Source organism: Malaclemys terrapin, chromosome 1, assembly GCF_027887155.1.
Source record: "Malaclemys terrapin pileata isolate rMalTer1 chromosome 1, rMalTer1.hap1, whole genome shotgun sequence".
In the NCBI taxonomy this organism is placed as follows: Eukaryota; Metazoa; Chordata; order Testudines; family Emydidae; genus Malaclemys; species Malaclemys terrapin.
The window spans coordinates 305,030,418-305,053,647 of record NC_071505.1 but is presented as its reverse complement, the minus strand read 5'-3'; the positions used below and the strand labels follow the sequence as shown (position 1 = coordinate 305,053,647).

General features: G+C 40.7%; 1 protein-coding gene across 8 annotated transcripts in view; it reads left to right on the top strand.

Moving 5' to 3' along the window:
* FRY (FRY microtubule binding protein) overlaps positions 1-23,230 on the top strand; it is a 422,104-nt gene that overhangs the window by 243,686 nt on the left and 155,188 nt on the right. For all 8 annotated transcript variants that reach the window (XM_054015341.1, XM_054015336.1, XM_054015335.1 and 5 more), the window contains exons 15-22: positions 2,312-2,483; positions 4,075-4,207; positions 9,716-9,823; positions 14,708-14,963; positions 18,629-18,811; positions 19,726-19,812; positions 20,905-21,164; positions 21,459-21,648. In XM_054015341.1, coding sequence (XP_053871316.1) covers positions 2,312-2,483; positions 4,075-4,207; positions 9,716-9,823; positions 14,708-14,963; positions 18,629-18,811; positions 19,726-19,812; positions 20,905-21,164; positions 21,459-21,648 — 1,389 coding nt within the window. The remainder of the gene's footprint in view (positions 1-2,311; positions 2,484-4,074; positions 4,208-9,715; positions 9,824-14,707; positions 14,964-18,628; positions 18,812-19,725; positions 19,813-20,904; positions 21,165-21,458; positions 21,649-23,230) is intronic.

The window sequence follows — 23,230 nt, the reverse complement described above, 5'->3', positions numbered from 1 at the left end:
GGGGGTGCACGCTCCTCTTCCCTGTGCCAGGAAACCCTCATGCTGTGGGATTTCTATGTAGAGCATTCGATACACCTGCAAGCATTGGAGTATAGAACGAGTTGGAGGATATACCTCCCTGGAGTATAGAACGAGTTGGAGGACTATCTCAGCAAGTTGTTCCAAGGCCACGAGTGGTCCCTTTGCCCGGACATTGCGAACTCAGGGGTTTTCCCCAGATAGACCTGTTCACCACGCGATGCAACAGGAAGGGCCAGAAGTTTTGCTCCTTCCTGAATCACAGCCCGGTCTCCATTGCAGATGCATTCCTCCTCCCACGGGGAGGCCATCTCCTATACGTGTTTCCACCCATACCACTCGTTCACAAGGTGCTCCTCAAGGTACGGAGGGAGCAAGCTTCGGTGATATTGATAGCTCCAGCCTGGCCCCGCCAGCACTGGTACACATCGCTCTTGCAAATGCTGTAGTCACTTTGCCGCTCTTCCTGGACTTACTAACTCAGGACCACAGCCATCTCCAACACCCAAACCTCGAGCCACTGCACTTCACAGCGTGGAAGCTCCGTGACTGAATCCAGCGGAGCGCTTTGGCTCGGACCAGGTTAGACGAGTCATCCTAGGCAGTAGGAAGCCTTCTACCAGGGCTACGTACCTTGCCAAGTGGAAGAGATTTTCAGTCTGGTCGGCACAGCACTGTTCATTTCTGACGCTTGTCTCTGTGCCACTTATATTAGACTATCTCCATCTCAAGCAGCAGGGGCTGTCCATGTCATCAATAAAGGTTCACTTGGCCGCCATCTCTGCCTTCCATCCAGGCGCGGAGGGCCGGTCAATCTTCATCAACCCTATGGTCAGCCGTTTCCTGAAAAGTCTTGACAGGCTATACCCGCATGTCAGGCAGCCAGTCCCGACCTGGGATCTCAGTCTGGTCCTGTCCAAATTGATGGGGCCACCCTTCAAACCACTGGCGACTTGTTCCCTGCTTTACCTGTCATAGAAGGTGGCATTTCTGGTAGCGATAACCTTAGCCAGGAGGGTGTCCAAGCTCAAGGCCCTAACATCAGAGCACCCTTAAATGGTGTTCTATAAGGACAAGATTCAGCTCAGGCCACATCCTGCATTCCTCCTGAAGGTTGTCTCCCAGTTTCATATCAACCAGGACATCTTCCTCCCAGTCTTCTATTTTAAACCACACTCGAGTGGCAGGGAGCAGAGGCTTCACTCATTGGACATCTGCAGAGCATTAGCCATTTACATTGAAAGAATGAAACTGTTCCTGAAGTCCATTCAATTGTTTGTGGCTGTGGCAGAAAGGATAAAAGGTCTTCCAGTCTCCTCTCAATGAATTTTGTTGTGGATTGCATCCTGCATCCGAGAGTGCTACAACCTGGCAGTGGTGCTTGCCCCTCCAATCACCGCACACTCCACCAGGGCACAGGCCTTTTCAGCCGCTTTCCTGGCTCAGGTTCCTACTCAGGAAATATGCAGGGCAGCGACGTGGTCCTCCATACGCAGTTTCACCACACATTATGCAATCACCCAGCAGGCCAGAGACAACGTGGCCTTTGATAGAGTGGTACTACAATCAATGGACGACTCCAACCCTGCCTCCTGAACTTTGGCTTGTGATTCACCTGATTGGAATTGACATGAACAAGCACTCGAAGAAGAAAAAATAGTTACTCACCTTATCGTAACTGTTGTTCTTCAAGATGTGTTGTTCATGTCCATTCCAATACCCTCCCCTCTACCACTCTGTCAGAGTCCCCAGCAAGAAGGAACTGAGGGGAGGTCGGGTTGGCAGGGCCCTATATTGCCCTATTGGCAGGTGCTATATAGGCGCGACTCCAGGGATGCCCAGACAACCCTACTGATATTGCTAGGGGGGAAATCTTCCGGCTGTCGTGCACGCAGCACGTGCACACCTGATTGGAATGGACATGAACAACACATTTCAAAGAACAACAGTTACGAGAAGGTGAGTAACCGTTTTTTATTTTAGCCTTATTTAATACAAGATATGATGCACTGTAGGCAATATTGTTGAATGGTTATACCATAGATTTTTTGTAATTGCCACAACTGTATGAAGTTTGCATTGTAGACATAGATATATGTGCTAACATTTAATGTAGTTGAGTAGAAACATTATTTTATTCTGTTCAGATTTTGGCAGAGGGAAATATCTCTGTAAATTAATTTATTCCGATTTGGTATAGCAAAATTTTATTTCTGATTAATGTGATTTTTGAAATGTGAAAAGGGTGGTAATTATTTGATTATGCTATTCATTCACATTTTGAACTTTACAGAGAATGAATATTGGTCTGAGAGCTTTCTTGGTGATTGCTGATAGCTTGCAGCAAAAAGATGGTGAACCTCCAATGCCAGTTACTGGAGCTGTCCTTCCCTCTGGAAACACTCTAAGAGTGAAGAAAACTTACCTAAGCAAAACTCTCACAGAGGAGGAAGCTAAAATGATAGGTCAGTAACAGGCATGTAATAATGTGAAAACTTATAATGACCAGCGTAACCATGTACAATACTCCTAAGTGAATATATAGAAAATTTTAATATAGATATGTATTTAATTGTATTTTTATTTATCATCTATTTTCAGTGAAATATATCCTTTTGACTGATTAATTCTATTTTCTTAAATTTAAGCTTATTGGGATATATTTCATAATTCATTGAGTATGTAGGTAAATCGATAAATCTTCTGAATGCTGAATATTTGTTTGTTTATTCAGTTTCCCTGCTAGTAATTGAAATACAGTGGTTTGTACTCCACATGTATCCACCAGTTTGAGAAACACCATCAGTTGTAGAGTATCTATATTTTAAGTACTGGAAGAAACTTTTAAGTGCAAGTACAGTATAATTCCCCACCAATGAAAAAGACTTTTGTGTATTATAGTATATAATCATGATACTAAAAACCATAAAAATGTAAGGCCCAATCCTATAAACAATTACTACTAGTTATTAGTGCTAATCATATTTATTTCAATTACTACTCACGTTAGTAAGCTCTGCAGCTAGTAGTAAAAGTCTGCAGGATTGAAGTCTTGTTACTAATTTATTTCTTGTTACTATAGTTTTCAGCAAAATATTTAGCACCAGTCTGGTTTCCACTTAGTGAGGCTGCATTCATTGTTTTTTTTTATAAACAGAATTCTAATTCTGAAATGAAATGGAGAGTCAATTATTCATGTTCAATGTAATATAAAATCATGGTAGATTACATATTCATATGTTTCCCACTCTACCAGGGGATTTAGAGCATATGAAGAAGTGAAATGTTGAGGTCATTTCAGAGTTATCTGCTAAAAAGTGAAATGGTTAAAGAAAAGCAGATTAAGAAATACTTCTTGATTGGTGGTGATTTATATAAAGTTTCCTTGGGATTCTTTGAAAAGCTCAGCCTAATAGGATAAAAGTAGGAAGCGTTATGTTTTGAGGTTTACATTTTTAATTGTGAAAATTATATCTACTTTTAAATTATCTGATTTCCATTGGCTAGTGTATCACAGCATGAAACTAATATTGTATTTAATACAAAACAGCATGACCTAATTTTTCATACCAAAAGAGTATTTTGAGAGCTAGTTCAAATCCAATTTTTGTGTTAATTTTAAGACTAGCTGCTTGCTCAAAACCTTTATTTTTGTCATTTTTTTTTAAAGCTCTCAAAGTCTCAGAGGGTGGCTAAATATATAATAAAGCTTTTCAGGACGTGGACTAGAATTATACAAAATTCAGTTTCCATTTAACCACTTACAGCCAGATTTCAGTTACTAAGCTACTAAGGCTGTGTTAGTATCTTTCTCCATAAGTAGTCCAAATCATTGGGACTACTCTGAGAGTAAGGTACTACTCACCATGAGAGAGGATGGCTGATCTGGCTCTGAATCAGGATGTAGTAGTTGAGGCAATAGGTTACATCATAGTTAAAACTTAGTGTTGTTTTACTTCTTGTAGCACTACTGGAATAAGCTCTCCCTTCTTCAAAATGCCTGAATCTCTATTAATATTATGTTCTTCTTTAAAAATTGAAATATATATTTTACAGGTATGTCATTGTATTATTCTCAAGTAAGAAAAGCTGTGGACAACATACTAAGACATCTTGATAAAGAAGTCGGACGATGTATGATGCTAACTAACATACAGATGTTAAACAAGGAACCTGAAGACATGATCACGTGAGTGTTAAATAAAAGTAAAGCAAAATCCTGTATGATTGAAAAAAAACTCAAAAGGAACTTTTGCTTTATTTTTTCCAACCAGTCTCAAGTTTTGTCTTAGCTATCATAGGGACAGAGTGTAACAAGTACAGTTTGCTAAAGCATACACTTAGTGCCTTTTGTGAAATCCACCATTTGTGGGTACAGCAGGAACGGTCAGTGATGTCACCCCCTCTTGTCATCAGAAAATATAGCTTTGTTTTTCTGGATTTGAGTATTTATTTGCATGCATGTGGTAATTTTGGGAATTGGATTTACTCCCCCAAAGCAGCCAAAATTTACCTCAGAATTTTAGGAATGGGAAGGTAGTGTAAAAAGCATCAGTGTCCACAGTGCAGGCCTATCAGCAGAGTATGCAAAGGAATGACTCAGACCACTGTTGCTAATATTTCTGCCATCACTGAACTTCAAAATGGTGGCAGTAAATTTTGAGAACTGCAGTTAATAGTAAAGAAGTTTTGAAATTTCCCCTCAATGTCCATAACACCAGTCAAAAATCAAACCTTCATTACAGTCCCAAGTCATCTTGTGGTGATGGCCTCAAATTTAAGAGGGTTAAAAGGAGCATTTCTTCACTGGTGCATTCATAAATACATCCAGTATGAGTCATTGAACAAGTTCTCTGAGTGTTCTATGGGAAAGGGATTTTTACTAGATACAGAGCAGTCTGAGGTGTCATGTGATGAAGGAAGCAGGGCGGCCCCTTGCAGAGAACTGCCTTGATGGAAAGAGGAGCCAGATCATTGGACAGACGTTGCCCATCCTTGTTGTGGAAGGGACAGAGTGAGTTCTTGTACAATCAGAGAGCCAGCCCTTTAAGGGAGGCTTGTCCCTTGTAGGGAAGGAGGCCATTGGAGAATATGGCAGTAGAGAGGCAACTGGACTGTTGTGGATTTTTAATAGGTTTGTCAGACAAAATGGCCAACTTACCAGCAGTACAATGAATATCCAATCAACTCCACTAATTGGCTGAAATCCAGCTGTTGTTACAGCTGTGAATAATCTTTGTGTTGTAGCTGCCTTTCTTCTGTCCTCCTTTGTTGGTTCCCATTGCTCTGTTAGTCTAAATTAGATTGTAAGCTCTTCTGGTCAGTAACCTTGTCATCTTTTATTTCTATTAAACATCATGCACACTAATGTTACTATGTAAATAATAATAATGCTATTTCAGCATCAAAGTATTATGCTTGGTATGTTTTTTCATATCGCGATACCCATAATGCTCTTCAGTGCTCACAGCCATTTCAAAGCATTTTGGGTGTCCATGCTTTTTAGGAAAAATTAAAGGTCTTGACACACACACACTTTTTTTTCCAGCCCAGGCAGACATACTATGTCTCTTGTTAAGAGGGGGGGAAAAAAGGGGAGATGGTTTGACTCCCTGCCATGCTAGTCATGGGAGCCCCAAACCCTCTTTAATGCCTCCTTTAAATCCTTGACTAATCCATTTTATCTGACCAATATATGAAGTACCTGCACTAGACATCTGCTGCAAGGAGGTGCCAGTAATTTGCTTGACTGCCTCCTCCCCATATTTAGCCAGGTATTTACTGAGCCCTTCTTTAATGTCAGCCAAATATAGATCAGCTCTCCAGTGAGATAGGTGGACCCCATCCTCCCTGAATAAGTAAATAATTTTTACTCCTGGGAAAATGTATAGGATCTGTACCAAGTCCTTCTTGTTTCTGAACATCAAGTCTACCCCTTTACACTTTCCCAAATCATTTTCCCCAAGGTGAAGTACAGTCACATCCGGTCACCAGAGTATACAGGGGCATCCACTGGTGCCGTATCATGCCCCTCCTGCCATGCTATCTCTGGATTGCTTCACCACTGAGGCTGAGCTGTGAACCTCCTGTCAACCTGGAAGCCAACCTGTGCACTGTATACACAATATTGTGCCCACAGATCCACACCTGTTCTGTTCATTCCCTTTGGGGCACCTGGCATTGGCCACTATCAGAAGACAGGATACGGGACTAGATGGACCTTTGCTCTGACTCAATATGGCCGCTCTTATGTTCCCCACTGGCTGCCTGACCTATCTGCAATTGTCTGAAATGGAAACATAAGCAAAATTATTTCTGATTCCCAACCTGGGGTTTCACATGAATCCTGTATTCATTAGAATGCCAGCGCCCAATTGCCTGAATTGTCTTTGCCCCCAGACCCAGCTGCACCGTCGCTGTAGCCACCCTGATCCGAAATGAATAGGAAACAAATTTATGAGTTGGAAGCCCCACGTCATCAGCCCCATCTTAAAACTATAACAGACTGGAATGTTGTGAGGGGGCTTCCGTCACTGTGAATAAAGAGGGGCCCATCTTTATTTGGTCTTATTGCAGTATATGCCCTCATGGCCCCCACAGGGCAGATTCTCAGCTCGCCACCATCCTACAGTATAATGGATTGACCCCGGTCTCCCAAATATATCTTTGACATCCTCAATGTTAAGATAGCTAATCATCCTCACAATGTAAATGCCTGAATTCCAAAGCCCTTCCCAAAGTGTCCCTCCATGGCCCAGGCACTAATTTGCTGATCCTAAAAGCCCCCAAAAATTCTACCAGGAATGCCGCCCTGACTAAGGTTGCCTCTTGTTCACAACGACATATAAGATCAGGAATTTTCACCAAAACCTTAAGTGTATTAACAGTGATGGGGCAACATGGGTCGTCTTTGGGGCCAGTGCTTGATGACTACCCCCACTATAAACCTCCCACCTGAAATCCCGCCACAAGCATCTTGGTAACCATTCAGCCTACTGACAAATGTAAGTCCCAATAGGAAAGTGGAGATGGTTGATGACGCCAGCCCCTGGCTTGCCACTGACACCATGTACTGAAGTACCCAGTCCTCCAGAATTGGCCAAAGTGTGGACAGGCCCTCCCTCTCCCGAAACTGAACAAAATCATTAAAACCTCTCTCACAGTTCCTAAATGTTTGCAGAGCCTTCGATTGCTAGAGCTTGCAAATCTGTGGGTATCTGCTTTATATTTGCAGATCGTGGATGGATGCAGATCCAAATTTTATATCTAGATCCCTGCAAATCTGCGGATATCCACTTATATCCCTGGATATCCACATCCACGGACCATCTTTGCAGATCAGAGATCAGATGCGGATACAAATTTTGCATCCACGCAGGGGTCTACCAATCTTTGCACTGCACTCAAAGCCATCATATGCCAAAACTGCATACAGTATACACATTTTTTTACAATTACTGTAATAATTTTTGTAGACTTAAAAAAAAATTCCTTTCTATTCTGCTTTAATTTCCCACCCTCAACATGCAAACACTGTCCTTCCAGCTGAAAACAGGTGGAAGCAACTTCATCCAGAATTCATCATATGGGTTCCTGATTCAATCAAAGAGATCACTGCAGAGCTATGTCAGCCATTCCTTAGTAAAATCTTGCATGTTATGTCCACAGAACCCTCACTAGCCCAGATAATGTCTGAACATGAAGTCTTGTCGGATTTGGATCCTCCCATAGGAGTGCTCTGAACAGTTGCTAAACTACTGGAACAACCTAGAGACATAATATTTATAAATATTTTCACATCTACCATTATAGAGGTTTCTTCTTGAACTGTTAGTTCACAAGCTTCCACTCAACGCACAAACTATTAGCCCTAGTGACTGCTAGTAAAGAATTGTATACTAATTAAATGTCTAATACTGAACCTGCTTTGTTTGCCTAGAAGCCCTGCAAATTTCGTCTTCTAGTGGTATTGATATTAATGAAGTACTAGGACAGATCACAAGGATTAGATCGTTAAATTCTCACATGAAAAGTTATAGTTTAGAGATAATAACAATGCCTAGCTCTTACATCATGCTTTTCATAAGTGATCTCAATGCACTTTACAAGTAAATTCAGATTTTCATAATGAGAATCTATTCAGTTGAGATACACTTTAAGGTACAGATATTATTAAGTAATTAATCGTGAAAAATAATATTCATGCATTGTACAGTGGAAGCAGAGTACATTGAACATTCATTTGGATTTGTTATTTTTGACAGTCCAAATTCAAGCTGATGAATGTATGAAAATGTGCTGAGAAATAATGGCTGCCAAGTAGGGCCACAAAACTACCATTAAATTCACATCTTCACATTATAATAAATATAGACTGTGTTTGTACCTGTAACATTAATAGTTTCAAGAATGCATTAAAACGGTGATGTTCTCTAGTCTTGTTTAAGTGTTTCTAAATTCATGTCATCTATGTTATTTAGCATGAGAATAAGATATCCAAATTTAATACCCTATGTAGTCTAGAGAGGGTACTGGACTGGAACTCTGGAGAGCTGGGTTCTATGACTTTGGGAAAGTCTCATCAATTCTCTGTGCCTTGGTTTCCCATCCCATCCTTTGTCTGTTTAGACTGTAAGATTTTCAAGACAGAGTCTCTCCCTTATTATACATTTTTGTAGAGTACCTACCACAGTGAGGTACTGAACTTGGTTGGGGCCTCCGAGTGCTATTGCAATACAAATAATTAATTGTGTGAAAGACCATGCCTGTTAAAATAGTGTACTTTGGTTAGCTTATTTATATGGGTTACTAATGTCAGATAGCCAAATAGCAGAAGATTTGGTAAAAATAGTCAAATTAATGATCATTTTTGGAGACTATAGGAAGGATTTCTATTCTACTCCTGCATTCTCACAGAAATATTTGTAATGATCATAGGAAGTGGCACAACTAGAAGCCATGCTTGTTGCAATATCTGTCATTAAGATAATCATTGGTTGAAACTTAGCCTGATGTTAAGAAATTTCAAGATTTTGGCCCTGGCCTTGGTTCTCCCAGAGCTTTATGCTCACCCAATCCTCAGGGCTGTCAGGAAGCAGTTTGGCCATTGCACAATTTAGAGCAGACTTAGGGTTGCTATAAATTGTACCAGCTGGTAACAGCCTCCAAGAGGTTGTTACATCAGCTGGGGATCAACATAGGTGCTCTGGCCGCTAGCTGTGCTGCCCCCTCTCTCCCCACTTCCAAATTCCTAAGTGCTCTGCGGGTGGTGTGAGGTGTCCTCCATGCCAGTGCCATAAAGAAGGCCAGAATCTGGTGCTTTAATCTGTGTATTATGTGGGCCTTCTTAAATACTGTACTGTGGCTAGGTAAATAATATGTTTTACAGTAAGGCCACAAAAATAAGCAAATGTTTTGGTAGTCTTTTGTGCAAGAACAGCTAAAGCCAGTCATTTATTTAAGAGAAGTTTCCTTGTTGTTATATTGTTAGTGCTTAGACTTTTTGCCATTAAATTAAATTTTTTTTTTTAATTAAAAAAGGACCTTACCAGTGGTCTGGCACTCAAGCAGATACATTTTTTTAGATGTTTTATATTTCTTCCATCACATTGTAGCAAAACTATAGATCCTTGAACATGTTTATTTCTAAAGTTTGGTCAGCTTCCAGTGATCCATAAACTCTGTTTCAAATTTTCAGTGGTGAGAGGAAACCAAAAATCGATCTTTTCAGAACATGTGTTGCTGCTATTCCTCGATTGCTTCCTGATGGAATGTCAAAACTTGAGTTGATTGACTTGCTGGCAAGGTAAGTGTGTAAACACTGAAAAGATTGATCAGCAGGAATAGAATGAAACTGAGCACCAGTCTGTGTAATTATTTCTTAGAGGCACATAGATGTACAAAATCATCTGTTATTAAAGCTTAAGCTTCAACTGACCTGAGCAGCATTATCACAGAGGAGGCATTATGCCTAAGACCCCAAATGTGATACAGAAGCAAATGTGCTTTCTTAAGATGTTTTTCATGCTGTGGATCAGCACATAGATTCACCCCCTTGGTAGCCCTTTGAAAACAAACTATTTTTTTGTAATATGATGTATATATAATTCTCACTATTTTTACCATAATAGTACGGTAAACAAGAGAAGAGAGGGTTCATTTTTACAGTAATGGGAAAACAAACTTTTAAAATTCAGTTTTGGATTATGAATCCTACACATCAACTTGGCAAAACATAATGTACTAGAGATGGTGTGTTTTCACCTTCTTCTTACTAGTACATCGTAACCAGACTTAGCAAAATTTTATTTTTATTTTTTTTATCATTTTGACAGATAATATCAATGTTTATTTTTTTAAGCATTTTCTTCAATTTTTATTTGTTTAAATTTTCACAGTTATGGAGGGGTGTCAAAGAATGAGGTGTCAGACAATAATTATCTTATGACAGTAGAAGTTAAAATTCAAAAATGTAAAGCTTTATAACTGTTAAAACACAAATAGTCAACATCACATGTCAAAATATACAAAATAAGTATCCTTAAATCAAACTCTTAAGTTCTCAAGCAGCATTTTTCTTACTTTGCCTATCTGTAAATTTCTATTATTATTGTTGGAAATATTTTTACATCAGTTTGTGAGTGTACAGTGAAATTGACATTTACTGACATTTTACCAGTAAAAACCTAATCTTTCCAAGCCTAATCATAATTATTTTTAATTAAAAGAGAAAAAATAGAGAGGCAGGAGTGCTTGGGTCTCTGTCGCCCAGAGCTGGGGTCCTTACCTCTGATTTGTCTGGATACAGTGTCACTATCATGGAGGGGGATTAAGGCACGTCATCTATACAATGGAGGTGGGCTCATAGATATCATAGCAGTGACATAATGCAAGTCTGAGAAGATTCAGTTGTACGACAGTTATGATAACAGATGATGATAGCAAAGAACTTTCAGCACAGAACCCTTTGCCATTATATCTCAATTCTGGTGTCAGGGTACCTTTGCTAAGTGATTTCAACATATTCCCTTAAAATGGAATTATTATTGGATTACTGTGACAAAGCAAGTCATTGTGGCCACCATTGTTATCAGATAAGTGACTAACCAATTTGGGCCATGTCCTAGGTTGTGTCTAAACTGTACAGGGTGGAGTCTTGGGGTCAGAGGTTTAAAGATAGTTGATTCTGTCCAACTCCCTTGTGCTGTGGTACCAGCTTCCATCTGGGATAATGAATGTGGGGCCCATGCTTAATATTTTAGTAGCTTAGTAATGACTTGTCAGCACGTGCACTCATTCATCATTCTCTGATGGGCCTCTGGCAGTTGTTGCTTCCTTGAAAGGCAGCTAGGGAAGTAACATGAGGGTCTAATCTAGATGGAAGTTTATGAACTACTCCAGTGACCTTTAACCTAAAGACACAAAGTTGTTTTTACATCTTTATCAGAATAAAGCGCATTCACTATAAAACAATGAAAGTTTTCCCAGTCGCAATTCAAATATGGGCTATTTCCCTCACACCGGTCTTCTCCTGCCACCCATGCTGCATCCCAAGGGCTCCAACTTTGCTGGTCTGGAGATGCTGCATAATATGCTACAATATTTTCTCACTTCAGGTTCAGGATTCATCACATTTTGTGACTAAAATCCATACTGGAATCTCAAATTTTGGGGATTCTACCTTTCCTAACTATAATCCTTTTGAAAAGAGAAATCCAGAGTCCTGGGTCACCTTTCAGTAGTGGTCTGTGTGAGCTCTGATGTTTGGACAAAAAGCTATTAATGCGTTTTTCTTTCTCAAGATTAAACAACATCTCTGGCTTAACAGATTCTTTTACCCACAGTTTAGTTTGAATTTTCATCCTTAGAACAGATGTGTCTTTTGGCAAATCCCAGAAAGAATCTGTAACTCAAAAACTAGGTTTTCTTCCAAGACAGCTGTATCCAAATTATGAGCAGTAAAGCAGATGTCAAGCTCATATTCTGCCTTTTGCTGCCCACTGGATCCATTTATTACAAATCCCCAAGGTAGGTTTTAGATTTAAGGGTCTGAAGTGCAAACAAGTGAATATTTACTGGCTTTGGTGATCTTTCTTGCTCAGTAAGAATTGTGAGAAACCAAAGTACTTACTACCACCAATATACTACAGGATGACTTGTCTTTATATTTTCTTGACATCACCTCATCTGCTTCATCCTAAAAATGACTTTGCCAAGCCAAATTATTTACCAGAAAGAGTTCTTCTCATAAAGTCTTACATTGAGTAATAAGGAGAAATTCTTAATACAGCCATGGTAACTCATCCAATTCATGTCCATTCTACTGACTCCACTACCATAATATTACAGAGCTATGGTTTTATACTAGGTTTAATTTTAATCTCTCTTGATAATGTTGTCCAATGCATTTATACAGTAACTTGAGCTTGGAGGCAGTTTTAGTCTGTATTTTGTTTTCCACTACCTCCATGTGTCACTTAGGAAGAGTCATTTTATGAATGACTCAGTCATAATCTGAGTTTATTGCTTGGTTTTGTGATCTTTAGGCCTTGGCTACACTTGGGGATTCACAGCGCTGCCGCGCCGCCAGCACTGCGAGAGCTCTCTCGCAGCGCTGCAAGTACTCCACCTCTCCGAGGGGAATAGCTTGCAGTGCTGCGAGCGAGCGCGCATCGCTGCAGGCGCTGATTACACTGGCGCTTTGCAGCACTGCACTCGCTGCGCTCGGGGGGGGGGGCGTTTTCACACCCCTGAGCGCAGCAAGTTGCAGCGCTGTACAGTGCCAGTGTAGCCAAGGCCCTAGTGTCCAGAGGAGAAGGTGATAAATTGCCTTCCTTTAGTGCCAGAGAAACACAGTAATTCCCAATCTGTTAAGAATTTCATGTGGATATTTCACAGGTTATACCTCTAGGGGCGAGGGTGGGCACCTCTCTCATCCCAGATGTTCTTTTCCTGGCTGTAAATCTTGCTGTAGCTCTGGTTTGGAATGTTGGGTGCGGGCCTCTGACTGGAAGTTTGAGGGAGGCAGCTCTCTCCCTTCTGGGCATAACAGCCGTTCAAAATATAAAAGGGAAACAAAATAGTCCTCCAGGCCACAAAACAGTCCGGCCTCACCCTTGCTTTCCCTCACAAGGCAGAAGGTCAATAGTCTCTCTGAAGGGGGAATAGGTTCATAATCCCCTCTATGTCTGAGGTTGCCCAGGCTGAGTGCCCTGGGCCCTAACAAAAGAAGAATAATGAATTAAAGATGGTCCCTCTGTGTCTCCAGAGGGTCCATGCAGCAAAGGCTCTTAAGCAGCTTTCCCGGGTAAGCAGCCCCTGCTCTGTGCTCTAGTTTTGCTTCCCTCTGAGTGCCACCCTGCACTGGGCTTGGACCCTCCCTTTTAAGAAGCTGCCCATCTCAGGTTTGGCAGGCCTCACAGGTACTTAGAGGAGCTCTTTCGCCCTTTGCTGACTGGAGTAGAAACCTGTCCCACCACAGGATCATGAAGCATAGCAATCCACTTTGGAGTCATGTTCTCTGTTGGTGAAGTTCCATGGCAATTAGACTTTCCTGGCATAGAATAAAACAGTCTTTGACCTGCCTATGAAGAATTTCAGACTGGTTGGAGTCAATTAACTTCACTTTTACACACACTGACCCAAATTCTTCTTTCAATTTTACTACATTGTACAATTTTAACGGAAAAGAATTTGGCCCACTGCATATTATTAGGGTCCCTCTAGATTTTTCTCTAATTATTCACAAATATATCCTCATTTCTAATTATTCAGGGACAACTACATTTAAATACTTGGAAAGTGGATGCTAACCCATCCATCAATATTACCAACTTTTGGTTAATGAAGACTTAGTACACTGTGGAAGTGACAAACTTAAAAATGTGCTGAGCGTATTGATCTTTAAGTGTTTAATTCTGCCCAGCTACAAGCTATGAAGTGACTTTCTCATTTTGTTCTAAAGAGGAAACATGGATTGCTGTCCATCAGAAAAGGGCACAAATGAGGTGCAAATCTAGAAACAGAGAAAATAAAAGAGAGAAAATGGGATCTAAAATGCCAGCTCCTTAGAAAATACTTGGGGGGGATAGACTTCTAGTTCTTAAAAAATTGAGAGTATCATGGAGTTTGTGGTTTCTATTTCTATTTCCCAGAAGAAATGAAAGTATGAGACAATGTTTGTGTTCTAGTTAGGAATTTTTAATTTCATTTAAAGTTCCTCTCTCAAGTAACTATAATTTGCTTTTTCTGAGTTGAAGGTTCATTTTAAATGTTCTGTGGGCACACGGGAGATTTTTGATTGTTTGTTTGTTTGATTTTATCTTGGAAGTAAAAAAAAAAATCTGAGGTGCATGCATTATCGTGAAAGTCTTTTGATCTCATAAGTGATCAAGTCAGCAGTATTCTTTGTTCTGAGAAACTGCAAAGTTGCCATATTTCAACTATCTTGAAACATGCTCTTGTAGGTGAAAAAAATCAGTTGCTCATAAAGTTGCTCTATAGTATCTTTATTAATTTCTATAAAATGTTGATGATGGTGATTGTGGTCAATAACAATAAAAGCTTGAATCGTTTTATGAAATTTTACATTAACTTTGGGGAATTTCTGTCAGTGTTAATTTATACTTTGCTCAATTACACCATTTAATGGTGTTTACATTTTTAGTGTCACTTTTATTTTAACATGCAGACTCTCTATTCACATGGATGATGAACTTCGGCACATTGCACAAAATTCTCTTCAGGGTCTACTTGTTGACTTTGTTGACTGGCGAGAGGATGTGCTCTTTGGTTTTACTAACTTCCTACTACGTGAAGTGAATGATATGCATCACACTCTTCTTGATACTTCCCTGAAGTTGCTGCTACAGTTGCTTACACAATGGAAACTTGTAATACACACTCCAGGAAAATCCAGTGAACAGACAAAAAGCAGATCATCAGAGGTATGAATAAAAGAGAACTGCATTCCAATAGTTATACCCATTTATGATGCTATTTAACTTTTCCTGGATAGTGTTCTGTTTTATGTATGCCTTATTTACTCAAGTTGTACCCCAGCAGAATTCACTGCTGTTAGATTTTTTTCTATAAAACAGTTAGTTCAGCTGTCTCATAGAAGCATAGAAATGTAGGGCTGGAAGCAGGGGTGAAAGTAGAAATAGGGACTTACCAGTACGGGGCTGGGTTGGGGCTGTCTCTGGGCCCCGGAAGGGGAGGGGCCTCGGGTGGAAGGGGCGGGGATGGGGCGGTCAGAGCCAGCCCCGGCCCGCCCTGTACTGGTAAGTGCCCTCCCCCTCCCCTGTCGGGGTAGCAGCGGCAGCTGGGGCTCCGGCAGCAGTTTAAAGGGCCCAGAGCCGCTGCTGGGAACCCCAGGCCCTTTAAATTGCCTCCTGGGGAAGCCGGGCCACCCTGGTACGGCGCACCAGCTCTTGCCGGTACGCCGTACTGGAACGTATCAGCTTACTTTCACCTCTGGCTGGAAGGGACCTACAGGTTATCTACTAGTCCATCCACCCATGCTGAGGCAGGATTAAGTGTACCTAGAACAGCTGTTACCCTTTGCAGCATAGTACATGTCATTGTAGTGCAGCAACATCGGAGAATGTATGTCAAACCAGAATAGGCTTGTTAACAAAAACATATAAAAGAGGTGGGGCTGTTTTACCCTTCAAACTTTCTAAAATTTGACATTTTGTTTGGATAAATAAGCATTTATAGCCAAGATTTTCAAAAGTGAATTTAGGTGTCTCAATATTTTAAGTGCCCAAATTGAGATACTGTAAAAGGGCTTAATTTTCAACAGTGGGTGGGTGATCAGCACTTTTTGAAAATCAGCTGAGCAAGAAACTGAACAAACCATTTGCTTTTAACAGAAATTTTCAATAACTTTTTTGTTTGTATTCCCTAAATGATCTGTCAAGGTCTAAAAGATTTGGCCACACTTTCCAATATCTCTCACTCTATCTTTGTCATGTATTTCTCGTGTAATAGCACTATATTAACACCTATGTCATGAAATATCACTGTAGATTATGTTGAATCAATAATACTATATAGATCCAATGTGTTTTTAGAAGAGATCATTATGTTTCCCGATGATGCCAACTCTCATGATTTTATTGAGTCTTGCAATATTCATTTTTTCTGAAAGCCCCAGCTTTTGGAGTCCCGTGATTACATGAGAATCTCAGCTTTCATTTAAGAATGAAATTAAGTTTCTAGACCATATAGTTGAAGAAAACTTGAAAACATGACCTGAGTGCACCTTAAAGGCTCAAAAACCTGAAGACAACTAAAAAGACATCCTCCTCCGTTTATTTTGGTCTTATTTTTGATCAATAATATGATTTACGGGGGGCTGACTCGTGATGCTTGTCATTGTCAGCACTGAGATTAACACAATTATTTAATTATCTGCTGTAAGGACTTGATCCTGCATGTGGAAATGCTCATTGCTAATCTTGAGCCAGCATCTGAAAAGCAATTGTCCCCCTTCCTATCTTCTGTTCCTGCCCAGAATGAAAATGGGGATCTTGCAGTTATAAGGGTGGCTGGGGCTATGGACAATGGAGTGGAGCTTCACCTCCCTTAGCTGCCACATTGGTCAATTCAAGGGATGGGGAGGGAGGTGATTAGTTCCAGCAAAACCCCCACCCCAGGCATGTTTAAGCATTGAACATTTCTTCTTGCTGAAAGCTATCCCATCTACCCAGTAGGTACTCTAGTTGTCAGAGCTGGGTTTCCAGCAGTAACAGATTAGGCACTGGGTAAGGTTACCATACGTCTGGATTTTCCCAGACATGTCCGGCTTTTTGGGCCTCAAATCCCCGTCCGGGGGGAAATCCCAAAAAGCCGAACATGTCCGGGAAAATAGGGAGGGGCCGGCGGTGCTGGGCCGGGGGTGCTCGGCTGGGGGCTGGCCCGGGGGTGCTGGGCTGGGGGCCGGGCCGGCGGGGCCGGGGGTGCTCCGCCAGGGGCTGGCCTGGGGGTGCGGGGCCGGGGCCGGCGGTGCTGGGCCAGGGCCCGGGGGTGCTGGGCTGGGGGCCGGGGCCCGGGGCCGGGCCGGGGGTGCTCGGCCGGGGGCTGGCCCGGGACCGGCACCCCAGGAGCCGAGCCAGGCTGGAGACACTGGGACCGGGGCCGGCCGCCGGAAGGAGCCGCTCGGTTGGGGGGGCCAGACTCGGCTGCGCCTCCTCCCCCCACCCCACCCCCAGCTTACCTGCTGCCTGCTTCAGGCTTCCCGCAAATCAAATGTTCACGGGAAGCAGGGGAAGGGGCGGAGTTGGGGCGGGGACTTTGGGGAAGGGGTGGAGTTGGGGTGGGGGGGAGGGGCCCGTGGCGTGTCCTCTTTTTGGACACTCAAAATATGGTAACCCTAGCATTGGGCCTACAGGGCCTGTGCCCAGGGGCCCTGGACAAACTGGGAGTCCTGGAGCCCTGGTCGCCGGGAAGGCAGGGAAAGCCCCATGCCTGACCCCGCTCCCCCGTAGCAGCGCCTTGCGGGCGCGGCAGGAGAAGCCCCCGTGCCCTCACGTCCCCACTCCCCAGCAAAAGCCAGGGGCTGCAGGGGAAGCCCCCAGCGCCCCGACCCTCGTCTCCCACAGAAGCATGGAAGTTGGTGGGGGAAGCCCCAGCACTGGGACTCCCTCTGCGGCCCCGGGACTGAAGGAGCTCTCGTTACCTGCCGCAGCCTCAGGGCGGGGGGAGCTCTCCCTGCTGCAGCTTGAGGCTGTGGCAGAGGGACAGAGCTTCTCCAGTCTTGGAACTGCAGTGTGGGGGAGGGGCCCAGAAAGTAGCAAAATGGTTGCGGGGCTGCAGTGGGGGCACAGAATACAGGGACCCTGGGTGGAATGGGGGCAGGGCCCTGGGGAAGAGGCAGAAAGGCGGGTCTGCTGGTGGAAGGGATGGGGTAGGGCCCCCCACTTGCTCTGGCCCAGGGTTCCAGGAAACCTTAATCCGCCTCTGCTTTCCAGGCCTGCTGTGGGTCTAATCCAGTTTTTTGGGGGGATCAGGGAGGAATTTTTCCCTCTGGGCAAGAATGATAAGATATCTAGTGGGTATCCTGGAGGCCTGGCAGGTGGGGATAATAAGAATAAGTTATGGTTCTTATGAAAATAATTTAAAAAGGGGAAGGGTTAAATAAATTTCAATAAATATTGTTGCAATTTGTGGTTGGTGTCCAGTGCAGGTAATAGGCTTCAAAGGGTCAGCACATGGGACAGAGCACAATACCTAGGAGGGCCTAGTGGACCCTGTTAACCTGTAGGATGAGAGGAAGTCTTAGATCCCTGGTCCACCTTCATGCCCCCTTGCAGGAGGAGGATAGTGGAATCTAGCAGTGGGCTTAACCTTGAATTAAGTGGAGAGCCACTAAGAGAGCCAATCCTCATTCCTTCATTGTATGTCATGGGGCCATTTAACCCCACATGGGACCTAGTTAATGCCTGATAGCTTGGTCAGTTCCCCCTTAAAACTAAAATAAAGTTGTGGCCTATCTGTTTTCATTCTCGTGAGCGTCCTGGCCAAATAGAGCATTTCTGAGTAACCTCATCCTCATCCCCCATTAATATTTCCCTCTTTTGAGTATAGTTTTCTCATTTCTTTACAGCTGATACCAAACGGATCCAGCCATAGGATACAGTCTGAAAGAAGTCCTTATTCCAATGTACTGCATGCTGTGGAAGGATTTGCACTGGTACTACTTTGTAGTTTCCAGGTTGCTACCCGTAAACTAGCAGTTTTGATTCTCAGAGAGATCCGTGCTTTATTTCTCGCCCTGGGGCAGGCAGAGGTATGGATTTTTTTTAGAAGTTTCAAAACAAAATTTTCCAGAGATAAAGTCTGAACTAAAATTAACAGTGCTGCTTTACCATAATGCATATAATGCAAGAAGTAATTTATTATAAATAAAACATTTGACCTATTTGGAATTTGCCATTTTAATTTGTGCAGACCTTACAGTTTATGGGCTGTTGACTGTAAAGGACTAATCACGTTCTTTTTGCAAAACCTGTTATGTTGTTCACAAAGAACCTCCAGTTTTGCACAACATCTAACCCTTTTTCAGTTTTTTTTTCTGTTATAAAGTACACCCAAAGGTATACTGTAAAATCATTCCTTGAATTGGGCAAATAATTTTTGTATCATCAGCATTATTAATTTTTAGTGAAAATAAAATTCACTATTACAACATGTCAGTATATTCAACAAAAACAGCATAATAAACATTTAACTTTATTCACATAAAATATTCCTTGTACAGTACAGAAGTCTAACTTTTTTCTTGTGTACAGATATAAAAGTATGTAGTCTTGCTGTGTGTGGATGGTCCCAACACACTGAGCCATCTAGCTGCCTGGGAACACAAATGTGTGTGTTCATAGAAAAGGAATGCTTTAGTTAAACAGTTAAACTAGTCCTTTGATACCAGATGTCCCAAGTCATATGGGATTTTCTGATGAGCACTTTTGTTCAGTGAACTAAGGCCAGTAATTAACTTCCTTTCAAACCACAAAATGGGCTTGACTTTGAGGTTAATACAACAAAAGGCAAAATTTATCCATCAAGACAACCACCTGAATATATTTTTTACCAGTTCTGTATCTTATAATCTTTCATGCAGTTCTGTTTCATGTATTAAACAAAGATGAAAAGAATCAGTTAGCTAAGGAAAGTAGTTGACTACTATTACCTTAATTTGTACAGGATGATGACAGGCCTATGATTGATGTCATGGATCAACTAAGTTCTTCTATTCTTGAAAGTTTTATTCATGTGGCAGTTTCTGATTCGGTAAGTACTTGCTTATTTTCACTGATTGCTAATGGCTCACCATATATGCTGAACAAATATAACATGAAATAGTTAAAGAAAGCTATTAGAAATGCACAGAAAATTCCTGTGCCACATGCTAGACATGTAAAAGATATATGATTAGTCTAAAAACTGCAGTTGTATTTCAAAACATTTTAACACTACAGGTAATTCATTTATTATTCAGCTGAGCACGAGTTGCCTCCATAAGTGCACTATTACTACACCAGCAATGGTAATTTATCTGATGATAGACATTTGCAATATACCACCAGCTATTTCATGTTTATAGGGGCAGATCCTCCAGCTCGTGTGAATTGTCATAGCTCCATTGAAATCAGTGGAGTTATGAGAATTTACACCAGCTGAGGATCTGCCCCTTATTGTATGTAAATGTCAGTACTAGTTCTGGGTTTGTTTTATCCTGGCAGTCATAAAATATACACTGTACTACAGTAGCAACCAATTGTGCTAGGTGCTTTACAAACATAAAGAAAGACACAGTTCCTGCCCCAAAGCTCCAGGGGTTTTATTTATGGGTAACATTTTCAAAAGCATTTCAGTGACTTAGGTACAAAAGTCTGTAACAAAACTGAAAATTTAACTGAAAATTTGTATCTATGTCAGTATAGGTATGTATATAAATGTGTACATAAAAACATATGCCCACATTGCTTAGTCATTGTTCGTTCCTTTGTTTTGTCAATATAGAAGTTTGGTATATGATATAAAAACAGTTTTATATATACAGTTACGACCCAATAACATCAGTGTTTTTCAGATTTAATTCATGTTATTAATGTACCAAATTATACATTTTTAGCCTTCATTCCCACAGATATTTTTCTTAAGAAAAGAGTTGAAGAATATACAGTAGAGAAATGGTTTCTTCATATGATGGGAACAGCTCTTGCCAATAGGAGATGGCATTTATAACCGATTAATGCCTCGATTGAGCAAAACGCGCGAGCATCTTTATTTAGGAAGTAGATGCCTAAATGCCTTGCAGACCGAAATAGTTGGGAATAAGTTATTATCACTGTGATTTTGTTTTGTTTTTTCTTTCCACAGACTACATTACCATTAACACACAATGTGGATTTGCAATGGCTGGTAGAATGGAATGCAGTCTTAGTAAATAGTCATTATGATGTAAAAAGCCCTTCCCATGTCTGGATATTTGCACAGTCAGTTAAAGATCCATGGGTTCTCTGCCTCTTCAGTTTTCTTAGACAAGAGAATTTACCAAAACATTGTCCTACGGCTCTTAGCTATGCTTGGCCATATGCTTTTACAAGGTTACAGCTAGTAATGCCTCTTGTGGATCCAAAGTAAGTGATACTCTGGGTTAGTGACATTATTATGTAAATTCTATAGTCCCATATTTTCGGACCAGTTTGGCAGTTCAGCTATGCTAATAGTATCCAAACTTTTGGTATTTGATATAATAATTGCCACTTTAAACTGTAATGATTCCTTTTCTTATTGCCTTCATTGATTTTATTTTTATATCATATAATATTTAATAGTATAGTTGTTGTTACTCAGCTTGTTTTGTTTTTTAAAAAAGCTCTGGAAAATTAAAATTAGGAACTGGAATTAACTTTTTTTTTTTTTAATTCCAGTATCCCTGTTAATGCAAAGAAAACCAGTACAGCGAGCAGTGGAGACAACTATGTAACTCTGTGGAGAAACTATCTCATTCTCTGCTTTGGAGTAGCGAAACCCAGTATTATGAGCCCTGGACACTTACGTGCTTCAACTCCAGAGATCATGGCTACCACTCCCGATGGAACAGTGAGCTACGATAACAAGGTGACATGGCATGCTTCAGAAGAATTATTCCATAATTATTTTAAATATGTTTTTAAAAGAATTTACATGTGAAAGCCAAGTAGTAGTGATAAAAGTACATCTGAGGTACATATTTTGACATATGTGATTTGGTTTAAGTATTATTATTTATTATTGAAAACATACATTTTATAGCACATTACACCATTTGCCATTAAACATTTGACAATTCCCGTGGTATTTCCAACACATTCCTGTGTTATGTTGTTAATTTGTATTCTAAGTAGTATATATTCCAAGTATGGAAATACCGCACATAATATGCTAAAGTTAACTTTACCTTGTGTCATGCTTTTAATGCAGATCACTCTGTTAAGTACTGTTATAGCACATACATAAGCAATAAGGCACAATGGGTGATGTATTTCTGCATCATTATTGGAATTCTGGAGTGTGATATGAAACCAAAGGCCAAGTGGTAACTGCTTGAGAAATGTACTAGTTCCTACAAATTCATTGACTGGAGTCTTTTGTTGATATAGTAAACTTAATAAAAAAAGTACAATGCTATTTATGAAAATAAAGTACAATACTGTCTTTTAAAATACAGAAAACTTTTAAACCAGGGTGAATAAATATCGATTAAAAAATTAAAATCAGATGTTTTATTTAAATTCAGATTTATTTATAAAAATATGCTATTTAAAATTAAATTTGAAATTGATAACCTATGTTAAGGCCTAAACTTACTATAATATATTAAAATCATTTAAAAGTTAACTACAAAAAATAATATTGGAGTACTTGTTTGCTGCCAAGATTTAAAGAAAGTCAGCCCACTGAACTGGTGGAAGTCACTGGCTAAGCACCTGGATCCGGAGCTGTTGAAGTACCAAACCAGCTTTTGACAGCAGTAACCTTTTCTGCAGATGAAGAGACTGTTTTCTTCATTTCTGTTTATTCAGCTAGTTCAGTTCAATGACTCTTTTATGCAAAGTTAAGTAACCAGTTGGAAGTTGAAAAAGCCGGAAAGCTGTTTTTTTTTTCTTCCAATCTATTGATAAAAACTAGATGTGAAAGGATGAGATCTACTGGTTCTAAAATCTTGAAGGATGTAGTGACCTGAAATAATCAGTTCAACTCACTAACAATAGATCAATAGATTTCAAGGCCATTGTGATCATCTAGTCATATAACAGAGGCCATAGAACTTCCCCACAATAATTCCTAGAGCATATCTTTTAGAAAAACATCCAATCTTGATTTCAAAATTGTCACGGACAGAGAATCCACCACGACCGTTGGTAAATTGTTCCAATGGTTAATTACCCGCATTGTCAAATTTACATCTCATTTCCAGTCTGAATTTGTCTGCTTCAACTTCCTGCTGATGGATGAATGGATGGATAAACTGTTTAATAAATCAGTTCATTTTAAATGCAAAACATGTTTTGATAAACTTTTTTCTTATGCTTTGTAAGGAAGTTTTATTTAATTAAATATGACTGTTTTGTGCATTTTTAATTTAATTTTAATTTCCATCCAAATAGAGCATAACATCAATCACTAGTAAAAATGAATCATCATCTAGTAAATGAGAAAT